This window comes from Dendropsophus ebraccatus, chromosome 8 (assembly GCF_027789765.1).
Source record: "Dendropsophus ebraccatus isolate aDenEbr1 chromosome 8, aDenEbr1.pat, whole genome shotgun sequence".
Taxonomy (NCBI): Eukaryota; Metazoa; Chordata; class Amphibia; order Anura; family Hylidae; genus Dendropsophus; species Dendropsophus ebraccatus.
The window spans coordinates 39014242-39037508 of record NC_091461.1 but is presented as its reverse complement, the minus strand read 5'-3'; the positions used below and the strand labels follow the sequence as shown (position 1 = coordinate 39037508).

General features: G+C 43.6%; 1 protein-coding gene across 2 annotated transcripts in view; it reads left to right on the top strand.

The window, feature by feature from the left end:
• Positions 1 to 23267, top strand: part of SEMA4G (semaphorin 4G) — a 176555-nt gene that overhangs the window by 39268 nt on the left and 114020 nt on the right. For both annotated transcript variants that reach the window (XM_069980193.1, XM_069980195.1), the window contains exon 2: positions 6317 to 6515. In XM_069980193.1, the coding sequence (XP_069836294.1) occupies positions 6398 to 6515 (118 nt within the window). In that variant the 5' untranslated portion in view covers positions 6317 to 6397. The remainder of the gene's footprint in view (positions 1 to 6316; positions 6516 to 23267) is intronic.

Below are 23267 nucleotides of genomic sequence, written 5' to 3'. Positions count from 1 at the left end.
CTGTATGCTCGCCTGAAAGCCATGCTGGTGTCTACTGCAATGACTGATGATTTCAGAGCACCCTGTCAGGCTTGTATATTCCATTACAGATATCAGCTGATCACTGGGGCTTCTAATAGAGAGACTTTCTAAGCTTAGTCTCTCTCTGGGTCACTTACAATGTGAAATGTTATGAAACTGGACAATCCAGTTAAACCAAGCGAGCGTGTCCTTATGGGATTTCCCCTATCTTCCCATATGTTTGCTATGCGGAGAGCGCCGTCTGACACCCCTGTTACAATTAGTTGATGTCTCTCCCTTCACGCTGTGTAAACTTCTGCAAAACACGCTAACACGGTGTGAGTCATGTGAGAAAAGCTGCAATGTACGTGTTACACTAATCTGAGAATTACATTACAGGGATGTTCCCAGGAAGGATCTTGTCCTGAAGGCCAGAAAAACGTGTTCCGATTCACAAAGTCTAATAATTCACTGCACAGGGTATTATTGTGCAATTTCTTTACACTAATAGGGAGTTAATATAATTGATATGTCAGTGACCATGTAGAGGTATACATGCTATCTTCTTCAGATTGCATCATACAGGGTTTGAGTCCAGGACTGGTTAGAGACTGCGGCATTGGTGGCCAGGATCCAGGAAGTCCGCAGCTATGGATACAGCGACACGTTTTAGGTATACAGAATGGTCTATGAAGCAGAGTTGTTATTACCAGAGAATTGGCACTATAACTTCAAATTGTATATATTCTATATGGCATTATTCTGTATATGTCTACTCTGCGTGCTAAATCTGTAATTTCCAGTTCTCCCTGAGCTTGGGGGCAGAACCAAACACCTGCACTAGTCAATGGTGCAGTCGTAAAAGCAGCAGCAGCATGGAAGCCATGATAAAGTTGCAGTAGGCAGTCTAAACTCTGTATAAAGCCCTGGGGTTAGATCGCTTAGGGCTGTGTACTCACGCAGATGAGCACCGCTGATCGGTGCTCATCTCCTTGATCGGTGCTTACGCAGATGAGCATCGATCAGCGAGATCATTGCTTGCTTGCATGGCCTTTATATGGCACAATCAATCAAGTCGCTGGGCTGCACAAACAATTGCTGTATCGTTTGTGCGGCCATTGACATTTATTGTTAATAATGTTAGAGATGTGCGGCCGATAATTTTACCTCCATACAGAAGATACAGTCAGCTTAGGAGTGGGCGTTTTTCCACTCGCTGGCTGATTGCTGACACTTCCACACGCCTGTTGCTGATAAATAAATAATAAATCAATAAAAGCCCCTTACTTACAGACCTGTCTCTCTTCCTTCCACCTCCTTCCTCCCTATTTCCCCTTGCATAGAGTTGCCTTGCATGTAACTTGATCCCTGGGCTAGTATTTTTCAGTTTCGCAGTGAAATCCGCTGCAATACACTGTACAGTTATACTCTATGGCACTGCATTCTCATAGCAGATTTTCAATCCACTGCCCTCTTAACTAATGCCGGCCTTTGAACAAGCTCATACATTACCTGCTTCTCTGGCTCCCTGGTCACTGATATCTCGCTCAGCCAATCAGTGCGCTGTCCCGCCACAACACACTGATTGGCTGAGTAGGACGTCAGGGACCCAGGAGCCAGAGAAGCAGGTAGGAGCTCGAGCAGGCCCGGCAGATGACTAGTTAAGTGTGGTGTGGCTACATTCTCGCAGCATATTTTCAATTCACTGCGAAAATGCAGCACCATAGAACATAACTGTACGGCATATCACATCGGATGTGTAAATGCAGCCTTAAAGGGGTTATCCAGTGCTACAAAAACATGGCCACTTTTCCCCCTACTGTCTCCAGTTCAGGTGCAGTTTGCAATTAAGCTCCATTTACTTCAATTGAACTGAATTTCAAAACCCCACCCAATCTGGAGATAACAGTAGGGGGAAAGTGGCCATGTTTTTATAGCGCTGGATAACCCCTTTAAAGACAATTTAGCAGGGGGAGGGGAAGATGCTTAATGATAAGATAATATTTTACAACATACAAAAAGTTGTTTTTGTTTATAGTTGCTTGAACTATTGATCTATGCAAAGTTTGTTGAAGCTACATTGCCTGTTTAAAGGGGAACTATCAGCAGGTTAGCAAATCTAACCTGCTGATAGCTCCCTATTGCCCTATTCCCAACAAGGGATGAAGTTATGTCTCTTACTTTCATCCTTGGCGCCATTCTTGTGCAGTTTAAATGTAATCCTGCGTCCAGTAAGGCCATTTAAATCACTGCCCCACCCCCAGAGCACCGATCCACCCCCAGCTGGCCCGCCCTTGTAATTATTACCAGTGGAGCGGGCTGGATCGGCGCTCTGGGGGCGGGGTAAGGCAAGAGACTTAGCTTCATCTTCGGCTTCTCCTGTGAAATAGGGAGCTATCAGAAGGTTAGTTTAGTCTAACCTGCTGATAGTTCCCCTTCAAGCTAGCTGCCTGTACAAACTAGACCTGATCATTGGCTGAATGAGTGTTCCCAGGAATGCCTGGTTCCTGATAATCTGGTCAATGTAAAGGACCAACGAGCAGCCGCCAAAATGAGCAAACCCTTCTTCATCTGCTCATCTTTTATGCAGCCATTTTATTTATGGTTATTGGCCACCCTTTGTCCTTTATAAACAGGTGATATGCGGCTGACAATGATAAAATTAAGCGTAATGGGTTCTGTTAAGCATTGTGAAGGCCCAATAAAGGCGCACTGGTCACCCGGATCGGCTTTCATTATTGGGAGTCTGTTGACCGTGTAAAAGGGCTTTTATGTCCAAACCGAGAGATCTATCAGCCAAGACCAGTGAGGCTTGGAGAGGCTGCCGGGGACTACATGGTTCAGGCAGCATCTCACTTAAATTGTCTTTTCTGTCACTTCAATGTATTCATCCTGGAATTTGTAGACGACTTCATAAAATATTTATTCCTCAAGCACTTCTACTGGTTCATGTTTTCACCACTTTTAGTTGCCTATATGTAATGTTTCCATAATGTAGGCCTCAACTAGGACGTGTAGCGATAGTTAATTGACAGGTTGTATTGATTATCTAGGTATGATCGCTTCCAGAATGACAGCTGCTATCATGGAATAGGAGACTCTGTGGAATACTGAGACTTTCCTGGGCCAGCTTTTATACCTATGCTAAATAACGTAAAAAAGAGTCATTTATAACCGTACAATTGCAGCAACGTTGAAAGCCCAGTCCATTGAGGCATATTGTGGCATTCAGTAACGGCTCATAGTGAAATAATACATGTGTGCTGTATTAATAAGTAATATGGTAATGATACGCTGGAGAGCTTTGTTTTCATCAGCGGTATACTAAATACATACTGCTTTACAGAAAGTTACCTGCCTGGGCAAACAAGAGCTGTTATGAGTTGGTATAGTGATGTGTATTCATTATTCTGCCAGCTTTATTACAACAGATGAATAAGACTTATTAAAAGGAAGCAAAATAACCATTTATACAGCCACAAGTATGAGCAGGAGAGATTTCCCAGCAACCAGAATTGAACAGTATTCCTCTCTATAGGCTTGCATTGGGAAAGAACTGAGCTCCGATAGCTGTCAGTGTAAGTCTTCATCATAACCCTAATTATCATATGCTATTCACATTGATATATCCTGGAAAATGTCTCAAGGTGTGGCACATAAGCTGCATACCGGTATTATTGTGTAGCTTATTGGATCTTTCAAGGCCCCTTATATCCAGTGACTAACAGGACCACTAGAATACCAAGGGATCTGGTGGGTCTACATTCAGACATAGTAGTGGTCCTAAAGGTCCAGCAGCTGATTTGGAGCTATGAGGAGGGGGAAGGGGCATTGGATTCGTTAGGGGCTGTGTGAACAGGAATGAAATAAAATGGCAACAGTAGGGTCACAGCAAGGAGTTGCTACTGCTGCTATTGAGAAACCAAAGGGCCCTATTACACCAACAGATTATTTCACAGATGTTTTTATGCCAAAGCCAGAAATGGATTTGAAAAGAGGAGAAATCTCAGTCTTAAAGTCCTAAAGTACCTGTTCTCTGTTTATAGTCCTTTCCTGGCTTTGGCTTAAAAAAATATCTTTCAGATAATCTGTTGCTGTAATGGGGCCCTAAAGGAAAAGGGAGGGGAGAGATTACACTGCAGTACTGTGGTTATAGGTAGGTACACTGATATTTACAAAAAAGACAGCTACCCAGAGCTTTATGGGAGGTGAGAGATGACAGAGAAGCCTTGATTTACCTTTGAGAACAGTGTAAATCACCCTCAGCAGACTGGCTCAGCTTGCAGATATAGAGCTTAAAGAATGCCTGTCATGAGTGATATGCTCATGGTCGGAGTGTTCAGACATATCCTGGCTCTGTGTTATCTGACCCAGGCCATACATGTAAGCCTATGGGTCCGACCAGGTCAGAAAATGACACAGAGCTGTGAGTGAACACGCGACAGACAGCTGCACAGAACACACAGGCCAAATGTGTTATTTTTCATGGCAGTGCATATTTAACCTTTCTCAGACTCTGTCTCTGTACCTGCACATATCACATGCCACCCCCCCCCTCGCACACTTCCTATAATAATCTGACTGTCACTACAGACAGATTTTCCCTGTCAAAAGGCAGTGGACAGCAGATTGCAGAGAAGGTTTTTTTTTTAGGACTAAGGAGTCATTTTTAGTAAGTGAAGTATTAGGCATGACATTGGCTATAATGTGGAGGCAAGTCGTTTGAAACAACAATTCCCATTTAAGTTGGTGTTCATGCGATCATATCCTCCTCTTCGCAGTGTACAGAAATAAATATCACCCATAATCCACAATGGAGAACGAGTCCTCCAAACCTGACATCCCCTTTTATATGGTCACGATGTGTGTGCGTATAAGTAAATAATCTCTTCCCATTTCAAACATAAGATTTGTTTCCCGTCATATTACAAGTAGCGCAGTGGCAGTCCTAAGCAGATGGTTGCACTCAACAAAGTCTGTGTATTCATTTATAGCAGAAAAATCTAAAACTTGATATATCTCCATTAAAATGATGGTTGACATTTTCCTAGAAAAGATAACTGAGCGGTTGATTATGACTTGTAGGGAATACTTCTAGAATGCAGATGAGCGAGGCAATTTGTGTCTCTGCCGCTGAATCGCCGAATCAATGAAGTCACAGGGTAATGTTTTATATGTGCGTTGAGTTAATTTACAGAGATTTTGTATTTGTCATTGCACATAATTATGGTTATTTATAGGTATAGGCACTGAGCTGAGAAACCAGTGGTGGTTCTTATGCTATCACGAAAGAATGAAATACTGGGAGTAAAGATATGTTCATACACTTGAGAACAAATTTGGCTACCCTTGCATATAGGGTTGGCCAGAATGCCTATCAACATCATTAGGGATTGGGCACAGTAATTTTTACTGCCCGATCCTTTTGTTCTTAATGGAAGTAAGCCCATGGCAGGGGTGTTTGGTAAGGGCTTGCACCATCACACTGCATGGTTTTCATAGGAACACAGAAAAGAAGGTATATTTGCCTCACATAAAAGATAAACCTGATATAATATCTTAAAGGGGTTATCCAGCGCTACAAAAACATGGCCACTTTCTTCTAAAGACAGCACCACTCTTGTCTCCATGTCAGGTGTGGTTTGCAATTAGGCTCCATCGACTTTAATGGAACCGAGTTTCAAAACCTACACCCAACCTGAGGACAAGAGTGGGGCTGCATTCGCGAGTGATTTTCAAGGATCGTGGATGACGTCTGCTATCTACCTTCATCATCCGTGTTTTTCAAGGATCTGTTAAAAGTTTTTTAAATTACACTGATACATTACATCCGTGTTTTTCACGGACTGTGTAGATGTCAGATCCGTGCAATCAACGGGTCTCATAGACTTCTATGGGGGAATCTGTGCTGTGATCTCGTCCCAGTTATAACACGTCCTATTTTTTTCACGGAACGGATTGCGGATCCGTGTAAAAAAACAGAACTTGTGAGTAGCACAATAGAAAGCAACAGGCTATAAAATTATTCATGATCACAGATCCGTAATCACGGACAAATTCACGGAACGTGTGAATGCAGCCTGGGGCTGTTTATAGAAGAAACTGGCCATGTTTTTGTAGCGCTGAATAACCCCTTTAAATGAAACCTGCATTTTTCTAACCACAACCTGTTTTGGGAAGCTTAATATTACAATATAGATATTTTTCTCAGTTTTTAAGGATTGTTTTTTTTTTCACTTTTTTTTTAAATATTTTCCAACAGAATTGGTTATGGCAGAGTAACCCAGATTCTCATACAGATGTCCTTTTTTTGCAGGATGAAATTACAGGCACTTGGCGGTAACTGCTCACATCATTCCAGCATTGAACATTGAATACAGGGATTTTGTAAGAGAAGATGAAGAAACGCGTGGCTTGTTACCTTGTGGTATTTTGTGCAATAACTATTGGATATCTGTCAAAAAGGTCGACTGCAGACTTGGATGCAACTCCCAGGATCACGGTGACATATAACGGTAATGCCATGTTTATTAAACTTGAGGTGTTTTGAGAACCATTCACCCGGAGAAATCCTGGCATTGTTTCTCCCGGCCGGCCAGCTGATGTGCTCATAATACATGGGCTGCTATCAGTCTCATCCATCAGACGCTATTGACTGGCTAATGGGCAATGGAGCGGCGGCACTTGCTTGTAACAGCATTTTGTGTTTACGGAGAATGAATTGTTGCTGTTAATGATTATTGCCATCTTTATGTAGATGACTCGGGCAGAAAGGAGCCATGATGATGATGTTGTGATGCAAGGAGCAGAGATCATTTCCTGCAACCCTCTGCCACCATGCTAATGATGTAGCTTCCTTTTCTCCTTAGGGAGATGTGGAATTATTGCTGTTTGATAAATCTATAAGCAGGTTACAGCTTTAAGGAGATGCTATATATATTTCTAATGTAAGTGGATTCTCTGGCATAGTATCTTATAACCTTGTGTCCACTTTCTTTATTGTTCCAGTACATATCTTATATGAAGCAATTGTGCCTGTAATCTGAAATCTCATGTTTTGTGTTTAAAGCAGCAATGCAGACTTGCCTGTTTCCTTGGTAACAGACTACAAACAAAGCCTTTGTAGTCTAAACTGTAAGGGTTTGTTCACACTGAGTAAAACAGGTGGAATTCTGTCTTTCTCAGTGTCCCATAGCCCGTCTATAGGAGAGTGCGCGCTTCTCTGCAGCCGTCGCTCTCCGCTTAAAGAAGTGACATGTCACCTCTTTGAGCAGAGAGCTGCGGCAGTGGAGGAGCGCATGCCTGCTCATTCACTCACAGCGGGACACTGAGAGATCCACCGTGGAATTTCGACGTATTTGCTCAGTGTGAACATACCTTAATTATACTTCCTCTCTATGTTCCCTACTTCTAATTAAAGTGTTCCAATCACATAGGTCATGGAGACGTGTTAAACGACATGTTACTAGAACAAGTGGCTGAAGCATTTGACTTAGCACTTGACATCTGTGTGTAGGACATAAGATGTGATAATTACTACTGGGAGGGCACCACAAATATCAGCAAATTAAAGGGGTTGGCCACTTTTATAGTAAAATTGTGCAGTGTTCAGTATTAGTACCTGTACTCACTGCACTTACTGACAGCAGCTCCCTGTGTACAGGGCCGCCATCAGGAATTTCGGGGCCCCATACAACCAAAGTGTCTGGGCCCCCCACATTAATAAAAAAAAAAAAAAAAATTGTGTGTTTGCCCCACGCCTTGCTGGGAGGTATAATTTGGTTCAGATCAATTCTAGAGAACTGGCTCATATTCCCCATTTTCCCAAGTGGCTTAAAATGTAACCTCTGTTATACAGTTATAAAATTGTAGAAATTAAATGTGAACAAGGTGCAATTCAAATAGACACTTACTTGTATAGCTGTCTCTTGTGCTCTGTATGCAGTGCATTATACTCACCCCTGCAACGTACAATTTATAGCGTGTCTACAAGCCCAGCGGGGCTCATTATGATGGAGACTAAAACTTATACAAGAGTGAGGTAGGGGTTCCCCTGTATTCAGAATGCTGTTGAGTACTAGGCAATGCCCCGTTTGGGGTTATTGAATTTCGAGGGTCTGGGGGGCTGTTTGATTTGTATATGTTCACCAATATCCCCCCCGGTATGCTCACTAACATAGAATATGTTGATAAGGCTAATATAATGAGGCTGTTCCATGTTAGTGAGCATATACAAATCATCCCCCCCCCCAGGCAGACTAGTTTAGCTCACCCAAGCCAGTGATAGCGAATACATGGCGGTGAGAACGCTTTCTAGGAGATCCTGTTTGTGCAGCAGAGGTGCCTTTATCCTGCTCTGCATAGACCCTCGAAATTCAATAATCCCAGACGGGGCATTGCCGAGCACTCAACAGCATTCTGAATACAGGGGAACCCCTACTCCACTCTTGTATAAGTTTTAGTCTCCATCATAATGAGCCCCGCTGGGCTTGTAGACGCGCTATAAATTGTACGTTGCAAGGGTGAATATAATGCACTGCATACAGAGCACAAGAGGCAGCTATACAAGTAAGTGTCTATTTGAATTGCACCTTGTTCACATTTAATTTCTACAATTCTATAACTGTATAACAGAGGTTACATTTTAAGCCACTGGGGAAAATGGGGTATATGAGCCAGTTCTCTAGAATTGATCTCACACACAGACACCAGCACACATGTATACACACATACAGACACCAGCACACCAGGGCACGATGAAGTTTGAACTTCTGCAACCTGGAGAAATCACCTGATATCACCTGCAGTCCTATGTAACACCACATAACACAGTGGTATCTCTGAGTACAGATAATGTAGTAGATTTCACCTGCAGTCCTATGTAACAGCACAGATAACACAGTGATACCTCTGAGTATAGATCATGTAGTAGATGTCACCTGCAGTCCTATGTAACAGCACAGATAACACAGTGATATCCCTCTGAGTACAGATAATGTAGATGTCACCTGCAGTCCTATGTAACACCACAGATAACACAGTGATATCTCTGAGTACAGATAATGTAGTAGTCACCTGCAGTCCTATGTAACACCACAGATAACACAGTGATATCTCTTGAGTACAGATAATGTAGTAGCTGTCACCTGCAGTCCTATGTAACACTACAGATAACACAGTGATATCTCTGAGTACAGATAATGTAGTAGTCACCTGCAGTCCTATGTAACACAACAGATAACACAGTGATATCTCTGAGTACAGATAATGTAGTAGCTGTCACCTCGGGGCGCCCCTACTAAATGATGTTCTACAAAATAAGAAAAGTGTCATACAGGGACTCACAGGTGACGTCTTCTTTGATCTGAGGCGTCACTTTCCCTTTTCCTCTCCATCCGGCCCAGACCTCCATGATGATTCCTTCCAGATACGTTTCATCCCCTTAGAACCTGCGAGACAAACAATTTAGGCTCCGCACATTTCTAGCAACTTCCTTTCCTTTCTCCCCCCTGTAGGCTCCCATAATAACTGCGCTGTGTGGGATGTCCCCTGTATGTAGGATCCCCTGCTGTGCCCCCTGTATGTAGGATTCCCAGCTGTGCCCCCATGAGCTAATAATGCCCCTAGAGGTGGCCCTCATGAACTAATAATGCCCCCAGAGGTACCCCCATGCACTAATAATGCCCCCAGAGATGCCCCCATGAGTTAATAATGCCCCCAGAGGTGCCCCCATATACTAATAATGCCCCCAGAGGTTCCCCCATGAGCTAATAATGCCCCCAGAGGTGCCCACATATACTAATAATGCCCCCAGAGGTGGCCCCATATACTAATAATGCCCCCAGAGGTGCCCCCATATACTAATAATGCCCCCAGAGGTGCCCCCATATACTAATAATGCCCCCAGAGGTGCCCCCATATACTAATAATGCCCCCAAAGGTGCCCCCATATACTAATAATGCCCCCAAAGGTGCCCTCATGAACTAATAGTGCCCCCAGAGGTGCCCCCATGAACTAATAATGCCCCCAGAGGTGCCCCCCATATACTAATAATGCCCCCAGAGGTTCCCCCATGAGCTAATAATGCCCCCAGAGGTGCGCCCATACACTAATAATGCCCCCAGAGGTGCGCCCATACACTAATAATGCCCCCAGAGGTGCCCCCATATACTAATAATGCCCCCAGAGGTGCCCCCATATACTAATAATGCCCCCAGAGGTGCCCCCATACACTAATAATGCCCCCAGAGGTGCCCCCATACACTAATAATGCCCCCAGAGGTGCCCCCATACACCAATAATGCCCCCAGAGGTGCCCCCATACACCAATAATGCCCCCAGAGGTGCCCCCATATACTAATAATGCCCCCAGAGGTGCCCCCATATACTAATAATGTCCCCAGAGGTGCCCCCATACACTAATAATGCCCCCAGAGGTGCCCCCGTAGACCAATAATGCCCCCAGAGGTGCCCCCATACACTAATAATGCCCCCAGAGGTGCCCCCATACACCAATAATGCCCCCAGAGGTGCCCCCGTAGACCAATAATGCCCCCAGAGGTGCCCCCATATACTAATAATGTCCCCAGAGGTGCCCCCATACACTAATAATGCCCCCAGAGGTGCCCCCATATACTAATACTGCCCCCAGAGGTGCCCCCATATACTAATAATGCCCCCAGAGGTGCCCCCATATACTAATAATGCCCCCAGAGGTGCCCCCATACACTAATAATGCCCCCAGAGGTGCCCCCATATACTAATACTGCCCCCAGAGGTGCCCCCATATACTAATAATGTCCCCAGAGGTGCCCCCATATACTAATAATGCCCCCAGAGGTGCCCCCGTAGACCAATAATGCCCCCAGAGGTGCCCCCGTAGACCAATAATGCCCCCAGAGGTGCCCCTAAAAAAAACAAACATCCTACTCACCTAATCCGCGCTGTGCAGGCAGCAGCTCTCTTCCTCCTCCTCTTCTGGCTCCATCTTGCGAGCCGCAGGGACGGGACTTCCGGCAGACGTGATGACGTCACATCATCACGCCTGCCGGAGGGGCACATGACCACGGCCCGGCCTCCCATAGGCTGCTGGTATGAAGTGCCGGCAGCCTATGGGAGAGAATACAGGAGGAGGACGCTGATAGGTCCTTCTCCTGTATTCTGATCGCTTTGATGTTCCGCCCGCTGTGCGGGCGGAACATTAAAGCGATCAGTGCATCCCGAGAAGCTGCGTGGCCGCAGCTTTTCGGGATGCTCAAAAACAGTTGGCAAGGGGGGCCGTGCGGGCCCCCCTAGCGTAGCGGTCGGGGGGCGGCGGCCGGCGGGCCCGCCGGGCCCCCTACCGTGTCTCTTAGGGTCCGGGCCCCATACGGCAGTACCACTTGTACTGCCCTATCGGCGGCCCTGCCTGTGTACCTCATAGATCTAAAATCAGACTCCCCTCTTTCAGGCTATGCTGTCCTGCTCTGTGGTGTTTCTGTCCATAAGATGGCTGACATGGAGGAGCATGTGACCATGCTCGACCCCCCCCAGTGTCCCCCACTGAGCCTGTATATGCCTATGGAGGACACTGGGGGCGGGGTATGGTCACATGGTCCTCCATGTCACCCATCTTATGGACAGATGCTACAGAGCAGGACAGCACAGCCTGAAGGAGGGGGTTTATGATTTTACATTTATGAGGTACACAGGGAGCGATTTTACTATAAAGTGGCCAACCCTTTTAATAGGAAAGCTAGGGTGCTACTGATGCTAATAAATGTGACCTGTATGTCAGCCCGGGTCCCGATACAACAGTGTGTGAAAGGACTTATTACCCACTGTTGTACTAGGACCCGGATGGACATACAGGTCATATTGTTATAATGTTTTGCAAGCCCATTGTGGGCTATGTGTTCTATTATTGGGTTTACCGGTAGCTGTATTAGCTTATATTGCTATGCAACAGTGTAGTCCAGCTTTGATTTATTTTTGTTTGTTTTAATGTTTTTAATTCTTTAGCCGAAAACGATAAAGCTATTTTATCTCATTCACTAGGTGTGTTCTTTTTTGTGATACTTTACTGTTTTCTTGTTTGTGCTACATAGGACATAATATGGTCCCATAGACTCCACGCTATCAGAACTTTTGACATGTCCCACTTAACATACATTAATTAGGCAAAAATTGAAGCAAGAAGAAAAATGTTTGTGGTACTCACCACTTGGCTAGAACTTTTATGCTTTATTGGACACCCAACAATACATATCAAGGAGGGGAGAACAGTCACAGGTGCATCGCAGCAACAGCTGCTTCGTCCTCACAGCACACATTGACATACAGTACAATTTCTAATATAATTCCCATGAAGTGGTGAGTGGCTCAATCATTTTTCTTCTTGCTTCAATCTTTTGCAGTTTTGCAGTCCAGCACACAGAGGTTAACTATATTCCTACGCTATAGTGATGGCTCTCCCTTACCAGTCACCACTTAGTATGCAGTGCCGACTTGTTTTTTATTGTTGTGGATCATGCATTGATTTAGGTTTTGATGAAATAGAGAACAGATTGATAGCAAATGGATGGCAGGGTCAGACTACGCAGTGTTTGTTTGTAGTCTGTTACCCTGGAGACGCACAAGACTGCCTAGATGTAAAATTAGTATAGATTTTTAGTCTAGAGTGCAAAGCTGCTTCATTTTAGTTACTTTGGAACAAGAAATACCTTTCTTTTACATGTATCTTGTATATCTTGTGTATCTGGACCACTGTCACCACAAATGGCTGTGTTGATGGTCACACAAACTCAATCACGTTGGATTTTATTGCAACAGACTTGTGATTTCTTGGTATTTTACTGATATGACTGTGAGTCCCCATGTAGCTTAGCCTTATGTATATTCCTTGCAGTGTTGTAGCTGCTGGATGTTCTTTGCAGTGAATGTTGTATCTTCACAGTAATGTAGGGAGGATCTCTTGTCACCTGCATAGATTGCAGCTTAGGAAATTTCCCAGAGATCCCTTAAATGTCCTTGAGTCTATAAAATCATTAGTTTATCTTTTTCTGGGCTTCATATTCATGTAAACAAGGCAGATGTATCTAACCTTTACTCATAGCCAAATGCTTTCATCCTCCTTATCGACCGCTATTTCAGACTTTGAGCACTTTCCAGCTTTTTCATGTTTTTTTTTTGGAAATAATAGTGTAAACTATCTCAGAGCAGCAATTGCACGGTATCATTAAAAATTAATCTAAAAGGAAGATTATATATTTATTCCTTTTGCTATTTCTTACACACTATAACCATTCAGTCTATACTGATATTACTCTGAGGAATGCACCTGAAACTGCAATAGGCACATAAAAGGGAATCTAACAGCACATCAGAAGACTCTAACCTGCCATGATGCTCTCATACAACAAAGAATTCTGGGAATTAAAGTAATTTTCTTACCTTCATCCTCAGTGCCGTTTTTTTTTAAACATTCTGTTTTATTAATATGTAAATGAGGTGGTTTGGTGCACTGTGAACGGTACTACAATCCACCCCACCTGCCCCTCCTCAAGAATATTCATCCGGCAGTCTACAAGGATGAGTGACCAAAATTGATATCACTGCACAGTTCTGCCTCAATATTCGTGAGTAGGCAGCAGAGAGGGTAGATTGTTACACTTAGGGTGATAGTTCCGCCCCCAGTTCACCAAACCACATAGTTTCCATGTAACAGAAGATTTAAAGGGGTTGTCCAACTTTAGGCAACTTTTAAAGGGGAACTCCAGGTAGAGGTTAAAAAAAATTAAGCTTCTGCAGAAGCATATAGCATTACTTAACTGTCCATCCCAGTTTTGAAACTACTAAAAATCCATTTGTTTGGGGGGGGGGGGGGGGGTTGTTCTGTATTATGTTTCTGTTGTTCCTGGTTGAGCAGTTCCCAGAATGCAATACTTTCCCTCAACTAACCTTCACAGTCCCCCACCCATCAAAATCAGTAAAATTAGTGCCGCACCTGCTTCTGGCCAGTCAGAGATGGTGAATCATTTAGGGGATTGGGGGATCCAGCACACCCTGCCCCCTGTCTGCAACATCAGCCTGATCTCAGCAAACACACACAATGTGAGTCAGAGGCATGGAAGATTAGTCTCCTAAGGGGGGATAGCAGAAGGAGCAGGAGACAATGTGAATTGGCACAGGGGCCATTTTCCTTCACTTCCTGGATTTCTATCAGCTACCAGTGTGGCAGAACCGCACAGATACGGTAATACATAATATAGACACATCTATATAACTTTTTAATAGAAAACAAGTTTTTCTTTTCCTTTAATTTTCCCCTTTTTCCCCTTTAATACCTTGCTGTTGTTATGTAGAAAACAATGAAAAGCCTATGTTTACCTGTGCGCACTCTCCCAATGTCTTCCTGTGGTGTTGCCGGTGTCCCCTGTCCAGCGCCGCCACTTCCAAGACAAACTTGCCCCAGGAGTGACAGCCCACTCAGCCAATCACTGACTAAGACAAGACCGTTTTAAATCCAGTGATTGGCAGAGCGGGCTGTCACTCCTGAGATGAGTTTGTCATGGAAGTTGAAGCGCTGCAGTGAACGGGCGACACCAAGGAAGCATGGACAGGTAAACTTAGGCTATTTATTGTTTTCTACATAACAGCAGCATAATGTTAAAAGTTGCCTAATGCTGGATAATCCCTTTAACTAAAACAGCACCGAGGTTAAGAAAATGTTCCTCATTAAAGTCTTAAAACTGCCCTATACTCTTACCATTATTGTCAGGTAGTGCCGCACATCATCTTCTTTGCCTTAAGGACTTGTGACGTAAGGGATGACAGTGAGTATGACTGCAGGGTAAGACTACAGAGTTTGTTTGTAGTCTATATACCTATTTGTCTCCATGGTAACAGACTACATAAAAGCAGTTTGTGTAGTCTGATCCTGCAGTAAGGAGTAGGAGATGGATCAGAGTGTGACTGTGGGATGGATGGGTATGTTTGTAGTGTTTTACCATCAGTCTGCTCAATATTTTAATAGAAACTAACAAAAATAACAACCTTATGTCAAAGGGAATTTTCCATGCAGTGTTTGTGTGTAGAATTTCATACATTTTCAATGGAATGCATACACATTTTGGCACCTGAGCAATAATACTCCAATAGCACTTTAGCACCTGGCATAAAAAGATGTTTTCCTTGCGTTTTATCTGCATACTTGCTTGTGATATGTAGGTGCCCTACTAACTAGGAGATGACAAGTTAACAAGGCTGCCAACATGATTTATGTATTTGCCATTAATTATATAATCCCTAGGTAGTAGTGTTTTTTTTTTCTTTTAGCCTAGTCTGACCCCTTTTACAAAAAAAAAATTATCCAACCAGTCAACCCCTTTAATAGGAATCTGTCATTTAGAAACTGCTTATGCATTTGCTGACATTTTTAGACCGATATGGTTGCACTCAGATTTATTGCACCTGTATATTATGTACATGGCAGCAGTAGTGCAAAAAACTCTTTATATTACCCACGTGCTGTACCCTTCTTCTCCCTATATGATTGACAGCTCTCCAAGCTCTAGTGAAATCCCCCCATGTGCTATGCATCAGGATTGCAGCTTATGCCCTTGGGGAGCCCTGGCCATCCATCATACAGGAGGACTGCAGGCAAAGTAAGCAGGAAAGGCATTGCAGCCTGGGATACCTCAGTTCTTCAGTCATGCCTCCATGACTCTAGAAAGAGAAGATTAGAAGACATTCCATGATAAATCCCGGCACTCACCAAATAATACTTTAGGGTTTTATTGCAGGTTTCACATATCCAATACAACCACAACTACAGCTGAAAAAGGCTACTGCCGAAACGCGTTCTGCATTTATGGTTGTATTGGATATGTGAAACCTGCAATAAAACCCCAAAACATTATTTGGTGAGTGCCGAGATTTATCATTACTCCATGACCCTACAGACTTTTTTGGCACTATTGAAGATGGATGTGCTGTATACAGTCCAATCATGGCTGTATAACACTGGCAGAAGTTGCATATGCAACTTCTGGTGACAGATTCTCCAAGAGACAATACACCGCTAAAGTACGAGTCTGTTTGGGTGGCCATGGGCCCCCCAGGAGCTCAGGGCCCCGGGCTACCGCCCAAAACGGACCTATAATAATCCGCTACTGCTCTCTACTAATATCTGTAGGACAATATTGATTTTTTTCCAGGGGAAAGTGAAAAAGTACACCCAAGCCAGGTATTGGGAAGTCTTGGCTGTGAAGGCAGGATGGGAATGGTAGTTTTGCAATGGTTAGAGCGTGGTAGGTTCTCCACCACTGCTCTATGCTTTTCCATTATGTACAGTCTTGTTTCAGTTTTTGTTTCAGTTTTTGGCAGTAGAGGCGGTCCATGCTCTTGCAGAGAGGGGCGCAGTCACGCTAGACTTTGTTACGAGGTGGTAGAACCTGTGCTGGTCTCTTCTTTTCAGAAGACCTGATTGGTAGTATACATGGGTATTGGCTCTAGGGTCATAGAAAGGAGTTAGGGAAATAATCCAATGCAAGGCTTATATGTTCTGGGGGATATAATAGGGGACCATCTTGATCTTTGCTATGTAGCTTCCACTTTCTTTTACTGCAAGTGTGAGAAAGATAGTGCTATATCCTGTATGCTGACATAATGTACTGAAGATAAACTGGAAGGTCATAATGATCTCGCTAAAGGGGCAATAATTTATAGGGGAAGAAGTGTTCCATTAAAATAAGGCTTTGCTGCAATACTTTAGACTGTCGTTTGGCAAGAAATTGTCAATCTGAATAAATGCCTTGATAGCGTTTTTCCTATGTTGTGATAGAACGCCATGTGAACCTCACTTACACAAATGTCTCTTCTTGGCTGATATCAGACTCCTCGGCAGTGTAATTATCTTTCAGTATAAAGCTGTCAAGGTGAGTTACAATATTGTGATGACTTTCTTCTGGATGCTTCCGCAGCACGCTGCCTTCTCGCTATTCACTACGACGGATATGTCTCCAATTTTAGAATATATGACAGGTAGCGACTCTCTAATCTGTACTTCACATCCGCATGACAATGGCACATGGCGGCTATATTAGAAAGCAGGGAATTTATAGGCCGGAGTATTTTCAGAAACTGTGTTTTAGCTGTATTAATACACATTGGTAAAGTGACAGAACTACAGAACTTTTGTCATTTTGTCAAATCTGCTTCTTTCTGGAGATTTAGATTGTATGGGCAGGAGATGATGTAATGCTGGAAGAAACAAGGAAAGCTTCACTTGTACGCTAAATACATTGGGTTTCCCAAATCTGGGGCCCTTCTTCCGCTTTCTGGCAGTGTCAGCTGATGGCCTGACTTATAAAATTACAACAGAAGCTACTAGATATCCAAGTGTAGTGAGTAAACAAGTGTTGGTGGACACAAGGGTTTCAGACTAATGCTTATAACAGTGTTTATTGATGGGAGTAGGTTGTCTGAAAGGGTGCAGATTGGTGTGAACTGCAACACCAGACAGGGCCACTAGGCAAGAGCCAGGGGCGTAGCTAGGATTCATGGGGCCCCATAGCAAAAAACTGTATGGGGCCCCCCTACCCTACACACTAATATATATATACTCTGTGATGTAGCCAAAAAAAATTCTCTTGTGGCCAGGGGCAGAGTCCTATTATATACATAGGTGCAGAAGCAGACTACCTTTTGATTAACCCTTTATTTACTGCAGTGTGTAAGTGACCCAAGTGTTCTCTTACATGCTGCAACACAAAAAAGGGTTAATACAGAAGATAATTAGCTCTCTCCTTTGCTACTCCTGCACTGATAACCCCTGACCTCTGCAGGAACTCAGAGGTTATCAGAGTAGTCAGGCAGAGAGCTAATTGTCTTCTGTATTAACCCTTTTTTGTTTTGCAGCATGTTAGAGAACACTGGGTCACTTACACACTGCAGTTAATAAGGGATTAAGCAAAAGGACACAGGAGGCTCTTATCTTCCCTGGGCCCCCTCCCTCCACGGGCCCATAGCAACCGCCTTCCCTGCCTCTATGGTAGCTACGCCACTGGCAAGAGCGGTACTGTTCCTAATGGAAACTAAACACTGTTGTTGTTTTCTAGATATTTATATACATGTTTATCCCAGGCACACATAAATGGGCACTAGGTACATGTCAAAGGTTTTGACTGTTGGGGTCTAGGTTTTCAAACCCCCTTTGAGTGTTAGAGCCAGTAGAAGTGCTAAGCTAGGTGCTTCACTCCCTGGCTCACTGCCTTTTCCATCTTGCTGCAGGAGATGATCTCCATTATAATGGGCCTTTTACATGAAACAATCTTCAATTGTCCGTGGCTGCAAGTGAGTGCCGATAAGCGAGATTGGGGGCTTGTTTGCCGTGCCTTTACATGGCACAATTAATTGAGTTGTTGGGCCACAGGAATGATCCTTGTTTCTTTTGTGTGCCCATGGAAGATGACAGTACAAATATGCATATATCCTCGCTGTCAGTTTCTAGCTCACAGAAGCAATACTTACATATCTAGTGTGCTGCTGTGTGATCTGGCACTGTCTGCTCCCGTCCTGCCCCTGCTGTAACTATGTCGCCCCGCTTCCTCCAGAGGTGGTTGCAGAGCAGGACGGCAGCTGACAATGCCAAATCACACAGCAGCGCTGATGGTAAGTACGCACTGCTTGGCTGATCTGGAAACTGACAGCATGGATATATCCATATCCGTATTGTCAGTTTCCGTTTGCTATTGGCCGCACATGTCTTGTTTACACAGGGAGCGGCTAATGTGCAGACATATCAATAAATTTTAAATCAGTCCAAAAGATGCAAACAGCTGTGGATTGGGCGTTTTCCCGCTACCTCAGCTGATCGCTGTCACTTTTACATGGGCCGATTACCGCCAAAAAGGGCGTTTCTAGCTCTAGCAATGCTTCTGGCAGATTATAGCCCTGTGTAGAACGTCCTTTATTCTATGGAAACTGTCTCCTGCTGTGAGAGGGAGTTGACAATGAGCTAGGGAGTGAAGTGATTCTAACAATTGGTGGGGGGTCTGATTGCTTAGACCCTGACCTAACCAAACCTTTGACAAGTCTCTCAAATATTTTCTGGATGCGTTTTAGACCAAAGTATGGATTAATTTCTGTGTACTGCTCTCCTAAATAAAAGGACCATATACCAGGGTCACTATAAGGCATAGGGACATCTCGCTGCTGATTTGTTGCCAGGAGCCTAAACAAACATGGCTGCAGATCATCTCGGCTCTGTGAATGTGATGTGACATCTCTCTCAGGCATACAGCAGCCTGGTGCCAAGTGGCTGATCACTTGTAATCCATCCATGAGAATGTAATATTTCAGTAATAACAGTCACATAAAGAGGTGCTAATAAATAAAGGGTCTAATATATGTATATGGTAAGAAGTGGAGACTACAAATAGTTATGTGACTTAAAGGGGTTATCCAGCGCTACAAAAACATGGCCACTTTCCCCTTACTGTTGTCTCCAGTTTGGGTGGGGTTTTAAAACTCAATTCCATTGAATTAAATGGGGCCTAATTGCAAACCACACCTGAACTGGAGACAACAGTAGGGGGAAAAGTGGCCATGTTTTTGTAGCACTGGATAACCCCTTTAACTATCAGCTAATTACATAGATTTGTGATATTTGGGGCTATCTGCCATCGGATGTGATGTCAGTATATAGTACATTAAGGAGTCAAATTTGAGCAACAATTGCTTTGCAAAACTGCTGAGATTTGCGGTAAAAGGCACACGGTTTTCAGTCGGCAGGGACCCTGTGCCCACGGTGAGTGTGATAGGACTGGCCTCGGGACCCCCTCCGGGCTCCAGGATCTCTGGGGTGTTCAGTCATGACCCGGCTGATGGACTGGCTGCTCAGCTAGTCAGTGATTGGGGCAGGACGCCGCTCAAGTCACTGAGCTGAGTGGCTGAGTGGCCAGTGCATCAGCCGGGACAGGCATTTTCCACCGAGGCCGGTCCCGCTATTCACTGCGTGCACGGAGAGAGGAAAGTTTGTACTCCTGATCAAATTCCTCCAGCCCTTGTTGGCTGCCAGATTTTAAAACTAGCCGGTGTAACAACATTGGCACAAGACAGCAGAACTGGACATCATCTATAGTAGTCACTTTTCATGGGTTCTGACGGTGACTCCCAGGACCTAGGGCCCTATTACACAGAGCGATAATCTGCCGAATCCCTTACATTATTGATTGGTGGCACTTACAGTAGTTCTGAACTGATTAACAATGTGTAACAACACTGCAAGCTGGTAATGGATAATAACAATTGAAACTTGCCAGTAGATGACATTAACCTAATGATGATGAGAGGGATGATGATACAAATGAATGTTTAAGATGACAGCCAGGAATTGAAGCAGATGGATGAGAAACACAAATATACTAAAATTTTACCCTAACTAGTTATAACTGAGCTCCTACCTCCGATCTATCTCTGAGCACTCACTAACGCCTTATTTACACTTTCAGTGCGCAGTCCATATATAAGGATGATGTGCTACGTGCTACAGAGCGGACTTCGTAACACCCAGCATCATCATTCATATGTCCTCCGAAACTGTTTAAAACGACTCTGTACCCACAATCTGACCCCCCAAACTGCTTGTTCCTTCGGACAGCTGCTTTAGATTCCAAAATCTGTTCTGGGGTCCTTCAGCAAGTGATGCAGTTATTGTCCTAAAAAACAACTTTTAAACTTGCAGTTCTGTGTCAACTTGCACCGCTTCTCCGTCCTTCCTCATCATTAGGAATGCCCTGGGCAGGATTTTCCCTATTCATCACCTGTCTGACTGCACATGTGCTGGATCGTTTAGGCACCTGTGCAGTGTTAACACAAGTGATGAATAGCAAAAATATGCCCAGGGCATTTCTAATGATGAGGAGGGCAGGGAGGAAGGATGGAGAGGCGGTGCAAGGCTTGGGAACACACACTCTAGGCCACGCCAAATTGACACAGGGCTGCAAGTTGAAAAGTTGTTTTTTAGGACAATAACTGCATCACCTGCCGAACGGACACCAGGACAGATCGTGGATTAAAAGCAGCTATCCGAAGGTACAAGTGGTTTGGGGGGGGGGGGGGGGGGTCAGATTGTAGGTACGGAGTCTCTTTAAATCTTGATGCTAATGTGCTGTGTCAGTATAGTAGAGCAAAGATTTAAAACTGTTTCACAACCTGACTCCAGCAGCTCCATAGACAATGGCTCCTGAATGTTGGTTCATTCAGGACAAAGAAGTTGGGCTCAATTGATTGGACCCACCTCAATCTTCATTCCCCTGAATAGGAGATACGTTAATATAAGTTGGAATACCCCTTTAACTGTAAAGCATGAACATTCTCTATCCACTTCAAAGGGTTCGGGTGGTGCAACCACAATACAGTACAGCTGTTTTCTATGGAAATATGTTAGAAGCTTGCACCATCATAACCTGGGTATACCAAGTTTTTTTTTTTTTATTATAAAAACCTGTGTTTTCTTGCTTTACAACAGTGCATAAAAGTTTGTAATCGAGTTCTCAATGATTACAGCTGCTCTTGTTAGATCTGCCATGGCATACATTGCAGCATGGCACCACGTCCTGCCCATATAATGCTAACCGGTATTTCCACCGTTATAATAGCTTTGCCGAAAAAAAAAAAGAGTCCTGTTATTGGCGTCTGCATGACTCCTCTTATATAGGTCCTTGGTGCTATGAAAACCAGGGCAAGGTACATAATTTTTATGCTTTTACAAAGGAAAACCTGGTTTTCTTCGTGTAAACCTGTCATTATTAGCGGATCCTATGCAGAGGTTTTCATTTTTTAATACCTGTTTGAACTTGTTAGTTGTTGGCAGAGCTCGGCACCAAGTGTTCAGACACCATCCGGATTATCATGTGATAAAGGGAAGAAGAGAGTGCTGAGAGTACATGGAATTTTCCTCTGTGAGATGCTGGTATGACCTGACAAACTGCTTGATCAGCTGCCTGTTTGATCTCATAAAATATGTTTGTGCCTGTTCTTCTTCATTGTGAAGCTTTTTACAGTTTTAAAAGCTGTTTTATCTCGGTTCAGAAGTTTTGTAAACTATGTAGTAAAAATTTTTAAATAAAAACTAGAACCTAAGCCTGTTCTCACCAGCAGAGAGGGATACGGAAAAAGAGAGAATTGATGTTGACATTCAAATAGTCCTGTGTGGAAGGAAATGGGAACTCATTACGCTCCGGCCCCTTTAAAATGAGGACATGATTTGCATATTTTGGTACAGTGAGATGTGATGTTTGGCAGGTATCCAGCCAACAATACCAGTCAGTGCCCTGAACCTTTCAAATGTAATTATAATGGTGGGCCTTGTAACACGGCAGGGTGGGCTCCATGTTTTATCAGGTGTTACTGTACAATTGAGAAAATGTTCCCAAAAGAGGAAATTTGCCCATTAAACAATTAGTTTCATTCTAAGTTTATAGGGAAAAAAAAATAAAAAAAGGTTATAAAAAGAGAAAAATTATTCAGAATATATGCAAAATAGTGCATAAAAACGAAAATTCATTCCTGCAGTATTTCGAAATGGAAATTGCTCCCACTTAAAGGGCCAAAATAATAAAGAAGGAAACGCTCAAAAAACACTTTAAAAATACCACAACTAACTACAACAAAACTCTATTGAAATGGTGTTCATATCTGCATCATTGTTTCTGTTGTCCTGGCTTAGTCATAGGTGTAGAATAACAGCAGTAATAGTAATTCCAGATTTTTTATATGCTGGACCCTACCCTTGTGCCACAGACTCCATTTAATGTTGCCTTTATTTTACAGGAGGAAACAGGACTGCATAGTGCAGAATTTTGTCCGTTTTTTTTTTTTTTTTAGAATTTGGGGAATCTGCGACAGAAGCTTTAAATGGAACCTGTGGCGCACTTGTGAGCATGGCTTTAGGAACTATTGAGAACAATGCCCTGCTGGGTCAGTAGTTTATCCCTCCATAACCCCTTCCTTCTCTCCATAACCCCTTCCCTTCCTTTCCTTCCTCCTTTCCTTTTCCTTTCCTTTCCTTTCCTTTTCCTTTTCCTTTCCCACTCCGGTCCTCTCCCTCAAGGGGTTAGAAAAACATGGCTGCTTTCTTCCGTCACCTTTCCTTTCCTCAATTTTACAGCTTAGTTCCATTGAAGTGAATAAAGCTGAATTGTAACACCACATACATCCAGAGTTCAGGAGTGGTGGTGTTTTTGCAAGAAAGGAACTTTTTCTGCATAACCCTCTTAAAGAG